Genomic DNA, 12168 nt, shown 5'->3' on the forward strand with positions numbered 1-12168 from the left:
TGGAAGGACCTCGTTAAGGCGGTGAACTCCTGGCCCTTGTCTAATGAACCTGATCAGGTTGTTTGGGCCTTGGGAAAAAAGAAACGATTCTCGACCAAATCAGTTTACACCTATTTAGAAAGACACCTGGCAGGATGTGATTATAGGTGGATTTGGAAAGCCAAGATCCCCTTTAAAATTCAAATTTTTCTATGGCAGCTTTTTCAAGACGCTATCCTGACTAGAGAAGTAGTGAAGAAGCGGAATTGGGCTGGTAATCCCAGGTGCTCATTTTGCAAAGAGGTTGAAACTTCGCAACATCTCTTTTTCACATGCCATGTTGCTCGTGTAGCCTGGAGGACGGTTGGGTGTGTACTGGGCACGGATCTATGCCCGAACAACATTTGGCAATACTTTTCCTGGTGCTATGTTTTCCTCTGTGATGGGGCTAGGTTCTATACCTTTGGCTTGGCAGCGGTTTGCTGGGCGATTTGGAGCTGCCGTAACCAAGCCACGTTCGAGCAGAAAAAACTTAAGACTTTGTTTAATGTGATATATTTTGCTTGTGGTTTTTTTGACATACTGGGCAGGTTTGATGGCTGGCGAGGACCGTGAAGGCATGGAGCGGGGAGCCAAGATGCTCAGGGCTAATGCTTCGACGATGATGCGAATCTGTGCGGCTCTAGCAGAAGCAGCTGTGGAGTGAGGGCGCTTTGACAGGGTTGTGGTGTGGGGGTGCTTCTCTTCCTCCCGGATGGTTTTGGTGTTATATTACTGCTGGTCTTTGCTCCTGCGTGAGCGTCTATCTGCTCAATATGTGAGCCTTTTGGGGTCGTTAGCTGTTGTTGGCTTCCTTTATGTAGGGTCAAAACTGTTTTAGTTTGATAGGTGTAGCTTGATCTTTGGTGTCACTGGGTTTTCGTCCCACAGTGGGCTGCTCGATGATGAGTGTTCGCGGTGGGTTTCCCAGTGGTGCTTTGAACTCACTCTCCCCTTTCTAGCCTCCTTAAGTCAGTCGGTATCCTGGGTGGTTTTGGTGACACTGAACTTTGTATATTTTCGTTATGATAAGTAGTGGAAAGGGGTTGCGCCCGGTTCAAAAAAAAAAGAATGCTTGTCTAAAAAAAGATACACATGTAGAATGCCACTCTACGTAGAAGTACTTGTTGACATTTCAAAAAAAAATGCAAATGAAACATGAGTTCTCGCTTGACAGATTAGAAATCTCGTCTTCTTGGGGGAGGGGGCACCAAAGCAAAGCTCAGCTTTTCTTGAATCTTCATAAACACTATCATTAGCAATACGAAGCAATAAGCTTGTGCGGCAGGGCAGCTGCATCTTGAATTTTCACAAACACTATCATGAGCAATATGAATCAGTAAGCTTGTGCGGCAGGGCAGCTGACTCACGGCAGTACTTTGGATCCATATATGAGGCTAGCTATGAGTGGCAGAATAAAGTGATATTTCTCACAGAGATGGCACAAAGAATAATCAAGGCAATATAGCTCAAGCTCGATGTATGTATCTTCCCAATATCACCGAATGCAATGTGTGTGAAAGTGTCTGCACTTTTTTTTATGTATGAAAGTGTTTGTACTTGATTAGTCCATGAAATTGAGTTTTCTATGCCTGAAGTTAATCTCAAAAGGCTGTGAGTTCCTGCATTTTATTGGAGAAGAAGAGAGCTACCCGATTAATTAGAGAAAAGTGGGGAAAACCAGATACAAAGGGAGCAAACTCCTCATTGGCCGACCTAGCGGTGGAAACTTGAAACAAAAATGCACAACTCCAACATGCCCAACCATCAACTGTTGTCATCGAAGGAGAACCGCTCCACATTGCGACCTCCTAGTGCCCTCCAGCAATCAAGCGATGCAGCATGACCCATCCAATGAGGGGTGAAAGAATCCCGACTAGCTTCAAGGGAGCACGGAAGACGCCAAGCCAGAAGCACCACACCATCACATCGCAAAACACCGTGTCGGTGGAAGGGAAGAGAAAACCACAGTTATGGGAAGAGCTGACTATGTTTGAATTATAGTTTGAAAAGAAGAAAATGTCCAACCGAGGAACGCCACAATCTTTGTGGTGGTGAAAATAATTGGTCATATATTTCATAGTGCATATCTTTGGTTATGCAGCAATGTGATCAAACATTTCTGCTGAGAAATCACAAATATCAGAGTGCATACAGCACTTCCAGTACACAGGGAGGAGTCCGGAGACCTGGGCTTGTTTATCAACGAAACCGAAGTCCACATGTAGCATACGGTGTCAGCAGTGCGATAACACGGTAGTTTCAAAAACCAAAATAACAGAACATGCCATCAATCGTGCACTGATAGCAGAGGGGGTGTTGACTTATTGTTCTATACTAAATGAGTAAATCTAACAAGGATTGCATCTACAGAATCAAAAGACATCAGTAAAAACCGTAGGATAAAGTTATAGGAACGAACAAGATAAACTACGATCCTTCTCACGGCAAGTGGACAAGTGCACAAATCCATCAATAATTGTCAGTCTTCAATGCAAAATGATCCACTACCAGCACTGAACACTGAATATTCACATGATTAACTGGCCCAAAACAGTGGAAATGTCTTGTCCAGCATTCATCTCCACAAATCGTCATCGCCAGGTCTCCCCAAACCCCGACATCAAGCATGAGTTGAAAAACACAAACGTTACAGAGCTTCTCACCCTTCCGGGTGCAGCAGCAGCTGCGAAAGCCTATTTCGAGAGGTGCAGCGGCAGCTCAATTTTGAGATAATTACAACATTCAGAGTGCAGTCTATCAATAGTCTACAACACACGGGGAACATTAGAAAAAGACGAGTACCATTGACCTGAAAGATCAATCAACTATGGTCAACCATGTGATGAGTTCTACAAGTTCTTGAAATTAGGCCAAGATAAAAGTGGCATACAGCAAAACCGTTCAGCTTTTAGCAGAGCAGGCACTGCGGTTGGCATGAAAACTATAGCGTTGCATGTAATTGGATGCAAAATGGGGAATTAGCGCTCTAATTAGGAATCCCACTGTCACAACATTCTACATGAACTCCATCTATACAGCATAACGCAGTTGCATACCAAGTGATTCAAGGTCTGGAGGCAGCGGTATCTTCAGGAGGTGGGCAGCAGAGTCCTTGGGGTTGATTGGGTAACAGTAGCTTGAGAAAATTTCAAGTGTGTGTTTCAAGCTGCAATATCAGTCCTCGTGGAGCATGGCGTGCTTAGAAGACGCTTAAACTCGCCCTTGATCATCAGAACCGCAAGCCTGGACCTGCTCCAAATAGCTAGGCCGACACAATATTTCCAAATGACCAGTTACGAGTTATTTACCCAAAACCACCACACTTGTGGCTAGGATAACAACTTAGTACCACATTTAAACCAGGGCACAAAAAACCACCGGTTATGTGCCTAATGCGTAACACCAAGCACTGATTGTCTGATAAGCTCACGAAAACAGTGAAACTGACAAGTTGGCCGCACTGGTCGGGCTGACATGGCGACGACAAAAAACTTTGACCGAGTGATGTGGCAAATGAGACGTGGGTCCCACCTGTCAATGACTAGAGGGTCATCTTCTTCACAACATTCTATCTATGGGCATTCCGTCGAGCACCTTCCCTGCGTTCATCCTGTGGTAACTGAACACATCGCGGCACGCCGTGGCACGGGGAATGCGAGGGGGGCTCACCTTGAGCACGTATGCGTGCTTGGACGCGGTGAGGTAGCACTGGAGCAACGTCCTCGTCAGCGGCAACAGCCGACGGAGCATGGTGAGGCGGGGAAGACGGCTTGGTGACCCATAGCTTGTCGAAGCTGGCGGCGGAGGCATTAGGAGGACGTATCGAAGCCTAGGGACTAGATGCGAGGCGCGGAGATTCATCGGAGCGGGATATCAAGGCGCGGTGGTGTGTGGTCGGAGGTGGAGAAGACGACCGCAGCGCCGCCGATTCTGGACGTCCGGGTCCAAGTACTCCGATAGGATTGCTCGAGGAGGCATTCCAGAGCTCCCAGACAAGGTGCTAGGGCTTGGGGTGGTCTCTAGCCACGAGACTGATGGCCGACGACGACCGCAGATCGGGGAGGAGATGACGCCGTGGGGTGCGGACGCCGGCGGCCGTTGCAGACGACAGCGGGCTCCTGGGCGCCAGATCCGAGGTGGCGGGGTCGCGAGCGCCACATCCGGAGCGGGCCGCGGCCGGCAAGCAAGCGGCTCGAGTGGTGCTGCTCGGGGCAAGGCACGCATCACCAAAGCCCTGGACGAGAGGAGGAGGTTGATGTTCGGGGAAGAGCGGCTCGTCAGGCGCCGACTACCGACGGGGATGGCCGTGGTGGCCGACCATGCGGTGGAGGCAGCATGGGTCCGGCCTGAGTGTGGCCACCGGCGGCGTCTTCTGTGTGGCTGATTAGAGAGGGAGAGAAAGATAGAGATGAGGAAGGAGGTGTGTGAGTATGACAGATGGGACCTACGTCCACCTCAACGAATTGTCCAGATTGACATGCCACGTCGTCCCGACGGGCGGACCCCACCTGTCGGTTCCGCTGTTTCCACGATCAAATTTGAGCATCAGTGCTCCGCGTTACACATTAGGCACAAAACCGGTGGTTTTTTGTGCCCTGGTTCAATTGTGGTACCAAGTCGTTACCCTAGCTCCAAGTGTGGTGGTTTTGGGTAAATAACTCACCAGTTACACTGATAGGATCCAACTATGTATACTTGAGCAAAATAATGCAAAATAAAATCTAGCTTCATTTATGCCAATTATAAACTGATATTGCAAGTTGTATCTTTGCCTAATTCTATTGATACAGTGAAGGTTACAAATACATAGTTAGGTCAACACGTTGCTTAACATTTACATTATTAGCATTCTACAAAGGACAGAGAGCCAATTGAAGATGTTTTTTCATGTATATGCACACAAGAGAATTTAAGAATCTAGCTAAAAAGTAACCGAGAACCATCTGAGTTCCCATTTGGCATTAAGGAAACATTGTTAATCCCCATAGAATACTTCTTCCAAGCATAGAAGTAAGCTTCAGCTACTTTCTAGTTACAAAAGCAATATCATGTCAGCTACAATGACATATGATTGGGTTACACAAATGACCAACAATTCCCAACAACAATGGGGCATCTTGGTTTTACTCTAGCGAGAAAGTAACATTCTCTGGTCCAGTTTTCTTCTTCGGCCTAGTCAAGCCTCTTCAGATTGAGGGCTCACCTTATTGCATACCAATGAAGGAGGGAACCCCATGATGTAGGGATAGGAATGGTAAGAGTGAGTGACAGGGCACAGCTTATTCAGCTTTTCTGTTTCAAAGCAGTAGGACATGAACAAGCAAGAATCCTGATTCATCTCAGAAAAAGTAGAAAAATACACAAAGCCACTGATAATCGCCACAATATTGAGAGCAACATCACCACCCAAACCGTCCTGCAGCGAAATTGTTTTGTCCAGGATCCATCTATCAACACCGTCATCGTCGGGTCTCCAGATCCAAACAACAAGCGTGAGCTTAACTGCGCAGACCAAACAGACCTTCCCATCCTTGGTCTCACCAGGCTTAAATTCCCCTTGCCCTTCCATGTGCAGCGGCGGATTGATTTCCGAGAATTGCAGTGTGGCAGTGTTCAGCACACGGATATTGGATCCGCTTGCAAATGTCCAATAAACAGACCCATTCACCATTGTACCACCCAAACCATCGTCCGGCGGGCTGGCATCCTCCGAAAACGGGAAAACCTGCCACTCCCTGGTATCTGATGAGAACAAGGCAGCTTGCGCCCCCCGCCTTTCATGAGCGACAGAGACGATGCGGTACTGCCTGTGGCATTCAGAGGCGAGCATGTGGAACTCAACGTACATGTCGCTGCAGACCTCCTCCGGTGGCACGGCGAAGAGATCCAGAGCCCGTGTGAGGGGATCGTAGACGGCCATTTTCTTGATTTGCCAGTTGACGAGAATGACATATCCATCGCGGCAGTCTTCTATTGTCCACTCCGGATCGGAGTCGTTATCGTCTTCAGGGAGTAGGGTAAAAAAGACATCGGCGCCGCGGATGGCGGCGGCGTGGTCCACGTCGGAGCGGCGGCGGGTGGGCGCAAAGGCTGGCAAGGCGGGGTCGTGGATGTTGAGGAAGATTCCTAGGAGCTGGGGTGGGTGGAGGTCGCGGAACCGGCGGCGGAATGCAGGCGACGAGCGGACGGCGCGGAGGAAGGGACTGCAGGTGAGGGAGGCGCGGACGAGGCTCGGGAGGGAGGGGAGGCAGAGGAATACCTCGCGCAGAAGGTCGTCGCCGAGGGCGCATATGGTGGTGGGAGCGGGTGGCGGGGATTTCTTCTTCTTCGGCGGCGGCGGCGGCGGCGGCGGCAAGGATTGCTGAGAGGCCATGTCGCGCACTGGAAATGAGTGAAGGAGGCGGCGGCGCTCCGTTTTATTTCAACACCTAGGAAAGCAAGGGCCAAAAAATAGAGGACGGGGGCCGTAAGCCCATTAAGGGCATCTCCAGCCGTTGGCCTTTCAGGGACGCCTAAAATCGCTGTCAAGGGTGAGCCGGCGTAAAAATTAGGCCTGAGGCGAGTTGGTCCTTAGTCGTCGACCTCAGAGCCGCCCCAAGCACGTTTTAAAATAAAAGAAGTTCGGCGAAGTTCGGCTTAAACACGATAAAATTCGGCCAAATACCATAAATTTCGGCCAAACACGTAAAATTCGGCATATTTCGGTGAAGTTCGCGGATTTTCATTACATAGCACATATACATAAACTAATCTAAAGGAAAAACTGACTGAAGTCGCCGCCGTCATCGTCATCGTCGTCGTCGGTCTTCTCCTCCTTGACGCGGGCGCCCCTGCTGGACCCCTGCCCGGCGTCGCCATGGCGGACTGGTGGCGGCGCATCGTCGTCGTCGTCGTCACTGTCGCAGATGACGACGACTCCGCCTTCGTCGCGGCCGCGTCGACGCTCCGTGAAGCGAAGCAGGGCGGCGCACTGGCGCTCCTTCGCCTTCTCCAGGCGCTCCTTCTCCATCGCTATGGAGTCCCTGCGCGCCCATTCCAGGGCCGCGTCGTCGTCGTCGAGCTCCGTCGTCACCGGCGCGGCCGGCTCCTTCTTCACCGGCGCGAGCCCCGGCTCCGTCTTCACCGGCGCGAGCCCCAGCTCCGTTTTTGGCTTGACGAAGCGCGGAGGAGGAGCCGACGAGTAGGCGCGCCGGCCGCCCTCGTTGATGACGATGCCGGCGCTGCGAGTGCATCGGCCGAGCGGCGTCTCCGCCGCGGGCTCGGCCTTGACGCCGAGCAAGGCCGGAGTGCCGGAGGAGTGCGATGAAGATCGGGAGGAGGAAGAAGAGGAGGAGGACCCGAATCTCCTTGGCGCCCATGGCCCGGCGCGTCGGTGCTGCGCCGGGGCGGCCGCCCTCGCTGGGTACGCCAACGGCGGGTCGTTGCCGCCCTCGAGGTACGTCAGCACGCCCTCGAGTGTGCGGCCGGGGACGCCCCACCACAGGTGGCGCCCCTCGTTGTTCTGCCGGCCACCAACCACCGGCGCGCCGTTGATGGACGCCAAGCGCTGCTGCTGGCGGCGCTCGAAATACGCCGCCCAAGCCGCGTGGTTGTCGGCGGCGTACTTGCGGAGGGAGAGTTGGGCGTCGGTGAGGGAGGCGCGCACGACCTCGACTTCCTCGGCGAAGTACTTCGGCTTCGCCACGGCATCGGGCAACGGGGGAATGGGCACTCCCCCAGCGCTGCGCCTCCACCCCGTCGGCCCGGCGCGCATGTCCGGCGGCGCCGGGATATTCGCCTGGAACAGGAGCCAGGACTCCTGTTCGCGGAGCGAACGGCGGCCGGAGCCGTTGGCCGCCGCCTCGTCTCCGGGGAAGCGTTCCGCCATGGCGACGGGCTCGGGAGAGGTAGAGAGATAGAGGGAGGGGCTGGGCGGCAGCGCTCGGGAGAGGTAGGGAGAGGAAGGAGCTGGGCGGCGGCGGGGGGCGGGGCTGGTGTGGGCACAGGCGAGTGCAGGCCACCGGCTATATAGCCGCGCCGCACCCGTGTGTACGCGTGCGAGGGAGGGGAGGCGTCGGCGCGTCGTCCCGTGACGCGCCGCCCGTGAGGAATCAATGGCAAGGCTGACCGATGGCAGCCTTGGCATTGATTCCCCGCGGGAACCGAGGCCGCTGGGGGAAGACGAGGCGCCGTGTCGCTGACGCGGCGGGCCCGCGGCTGTTTCGCGCCAAAACAGTTCGCCCTGACGCCCCCGGGCGCCCCCCAGCGCGCCGGGTTCGGCCTGGGTCCGCCGACGCTGTTTTCGGCCCAGGCCGGCGAAAATCGGGCTCCTGGGGCGCGACTGGGCCGTTTTTTTTACGCCGGCGCGAAAAAATCGCCTGGGAAGGCCTTCCTGGGGGCGCGGCTGGAGATGCCCTAAGCCCATAACCGCATAGGCGTGACTGGTTCGGGGATAAGAGCATCAGAGCCGACCCTCAAAAAAAATCTAGAGCCATGTCGCGCACTGGAAATGAGTAAGAGCATCTCTAGGAGAGCCCTTATATCACCCCGACCGGAAAAACAGTTTATGGTTTGACGCGGAAAAAGTTATTCGAACAAAAACCGTAAACGCGTCTGACCCTTCAAAAAAATTGAGGGGCGCAGTAAATTGCCCCCTTCGACCCCCGAAAACCCAGGTTTTCCCCCGCCTCGTCGGTGCCTTGTATTTCGTGAAAGCGGTTTGGGAGGGGGGGGACATTCCTGAAGGAAATATGCCCTAGAGGCAATAATAAAGTTATTATTTATTTCCTTATTTCATGATGAATGTTTATTATTCATGCTAGAATTGTATTAACCGGAAACATAATACATGTGTGAATACATAGACAAACAGAGTGTCACTAGTATGCCTCTACTTGACTAGCTCCTTAATCAAAGATGGTTATGTTTCCTAACCATGAACAAAGTGTTGTTATTTGATTAACGAGGTCACATCATTAGTTGAATCATCTGATTGACATGACCCATTCCATTAGCTTAGCACCCGATCGTTTAGTATGTTGCTATTGCTTTCTTCATGACTTATACATGTTCCTATGACTATGAGATTATGCAACTCCCGTTTGCCGGAGGAACACTTTGGGTGCTACCAAACGTCACAACGTAACTGGGTGATTATAAAGGAGCATTACAGGTGTCTCCAAAGGGAGATGTTGGGTTGGCGTATTTCGAGATTAGGATTTGTCACTCCGATTGTCGGAGAGGTATCTCTGGGCCCTCTCGGTAATGCACATCACATAAGCCTTGCAAGCATTACAACTAATATGTTAGTTGTGAGATGATGTATTACGGAACGAGTAAAGAGACTTGCCGGTAACGGGAACGAGTAAAAAGACTTGCCGGTAACGAGATTGAACTAGGTATTGGATACCGACGATCGAATCTCGGGCAAGTAACATACCGATGACAAAGGGAACAACGTATGTTGTTATGCGGTCTGACCGATAAAGATCTTCGTAAAATATGTAGGAGCCAATATGAGCATCCAGGTTCCGCTATTGGTTATTGACCGGAGACGTGTCTCGGTCATGTCTACATTGTTCTCGAACCCGTAGGGTCCGCACGCTTAAGGTTACGATGACAGTTATATTATGAGTTTATGCATTTTGATGTACCGAAGGTTGTTCGGAGTCCCGAGATGAGATCACGGACATGACGAGGAACTCCGGAATGGTCCGGAGATAAAGTTTGATATAGATGATAATAGTGTTTGGTCACCGGAAGGGTTCCGGAAATCACCGGAAGGGGTTCCGGATGTTTCCCGAAATGTTTGGGTACGAGAACACTTTATTTGGGCCAAAGGGGAAAGCCCACAAGGTTTTTGGAAAGCGCAAAAGGAAGTTTTGCGGAGTCCAGGGGCCAGACGCCAGGGTCCCTGGCGTCTGGCCCTGGAGTCCGAGAAGGACTCTTGCCTATCGGGTGAAACCGACTTTGTGAAGGCTTTAACTCCAAGTTTCGACCCCAGGGCTCAAGATATAAATAGAGGGGCAGGGCTAGCACCAAAGATAGATCAAGAAACACAAGTTGATCCACGTGATCTATTCCTTAGCCGTGTGCGGTGCCCCCAGCCACCATAGTCCTCGATAATACTGTAGCGGAGTTTAGGCGAAGCCCTGCTGCTGTAGTGCATCAAGATCGTCACCACGCCGTCGTGCTGACGGAACTCTTCCCCGACACTTTGCTGATCGGAGTCCGGGGATCGTCATCGAGCTGAACGTGTGCTCGAACTCGGAGGTGCCGTAGTTTCGGTGCTTGATCGGTTGGATTGTGAAGACGTACGACTACTTCCTCTACGTTGCGTCAACGCTTCCGCAGTCGGTCTGCGTGGGTACGTAGACAACACTCTCCCCTCTCGTTGCTATGCATCACATGATCTTGCGTGTGCGTAGGAATTTTTTTGAAATTACTACGTTCCCCAACAGTGGCATCAGAGCCTAGGTTATTTATGTTGATGTTATATGCACGAGTAGAACACAAGTGAGTTGTGGGCGATATAAGTCATACTGCCTACCAGCATGTCATACTTTGGTTCGGCGGTATTGTTAGATGAAGCGGCCCAGACCGACATTACGCGTACGCTTACGCGAGACCGGTTCTCCCGACGTGCTTTGCACATAGGTGGCTTGTGGGTGACAGTTTCTCTAACTTTAGTTGAACCGAGTATGGCTATGCCCGGTCCTTGCGAAGGTTAAAAGGAGTCTATTTGACAAACTATCGTTGTGGTTTTGATGCGTAGGTGAGATTGGTTCTTGCTTAAGCCCGTAGCAGCCACGTAAAACTTACAACAACAAAGTAGAGGACATCTAACTTGTTTTTGCAGGGCATGTTGTGATGTGATATGGTCAAAACGTGATGAGATATAAGTTGTTGTATGAGATGATCATGTTTTGTTAAAGTTATCGGCAACTGGCAAAAGCCTTATGGTTGTCTCTATATTGCATAAGATGCAAGCGCCAAATAATTGCTTTACTTTATCGCTATGCGATAGCAATAGTTGCAAGAGCAATAGTTGGCGAGACGACCGTGTGACGACACATTGATATAGATCAAGATGATGGAGATCATGGTGTCTTGCCGGTGACGATAGAGATCATGACAGTACTTTGGAGATGGAGATCAAAGGCGCAAGATGATGATGGCCATATCATGTCACATATTTTGATTGCATATGATGTTTATCTTTTATACATCTTATTTTGCTTAGTTTGACGGTAGCATTTTAAGATGGTCTCTCACTAATTATCAAGAAGTGTTCTCCCTGAGTATGCACCGTTGCCAAAGTTTGTCGTGCCCAGACACCACGTGATGATCGGGTGTGATAAGCTCTACGTCCATCTACAACGGGTGCAAGCCAGTTTTGCACACGCGGAATACTCAGGTTAAACTTGACGAGCCTAGCATATGCAGATATGGCCTCGGAACACGGAGACCGAAAGGTCGAGCGTGAATCATATAGTAGATATGATCAGCATAGTGATGTTCACCATTGAAAACTACTCCATCTCACGTGATGATCGGTTATGGTTTAGTTGATATGGATCACGTAATCACTTAGAAGATTAGAGGGATGTCTATCTAAGTGGGAGTTCTTAAGTAATATGATTAATTGAACTTAAATTTATCATGAACTTAGTCCTGGTAGTATTTTGCAAATTATGTTGTAGATCAATAGCTTGCGTTGTTGCTTTCATATGTTTATTTTGATATGTTCCTAGAGAAAAATTGTGTTGAAAGATGTTAGTAGCAATGATGCGGATTGGATCCGTGATCTGAGGTTTATCCTCATTGCTGCACAGAAGAATTATGTCCTTGATGCACCGCTAGGTGACAGACCTGTTGCAGGAGCAGATGCAGACGTTATGAACATTTGGCTAGCTCAATATGATGACTACTTGATAGTTTAGTGCACCATGCTTAACGGCTTAGAATCGGGACTTCAAAGACGTTTTGAACGTCATGGACCATATGAGATGTTCCAGGAATTGAAGTTAATATTTCAAGCAAATACCCGAGTTGAGAGATATGAAGTCTCCAACAAGTTCTATAGCTAAAAGATGGAGGAGAATCGCTCAACTAGTGAGCATGTGCTCAGATTGTCTGGGTACTACAATCGCTTGAATCAAGTGGGAG

General features: G+C 50.5%; 1 protein-coding gene across 1 annotated transcript; it reads right to left on the minus strand.

Moving 5' to 3' along the window:
- Positions 1-4929: 4929 nt before the first annotated feature.
- LOC125533703 lies at positions 4930-6429 on the minus strand. The gene has a single exon (XM_048697073.1). It carries the CDS (start codon positions 6392-6394, stop codon positions 5198-5200), a length of 1197 nt encoding a protein of 398 aa, XP_048553030.1. The 5' UTR covers positions 6395-6429; the 3' UTR covers positions 4930-5197.
- Positions 6430-12168: the final 5739 nt, after the last annotated feature.

This window comes from Triticum urartu, chromosome 1 (genome assembly GCF_003073215.2).
Source record: "Triticum urartu cultivar G1812 chromosome 1, Tu2.1, whole genome shotgun sequence".
Lineage (NCBI taxonomy): Eukaryota > Viridiplantae > Streptophyta > Magnoliopsida > Poales > Poaceae > Triticum > Triticum urartu.

Bases quoted from the DNA above. Each gene is read 5' to 3' on its own strand.
- LOC125533703 (XM_048697073.1), bottom strand. From the start codon at position 6,394: ATGGCCTCTCAGCAATCCTTGCCGCCGCCGCCGCCGCCGCCGCCGAAG.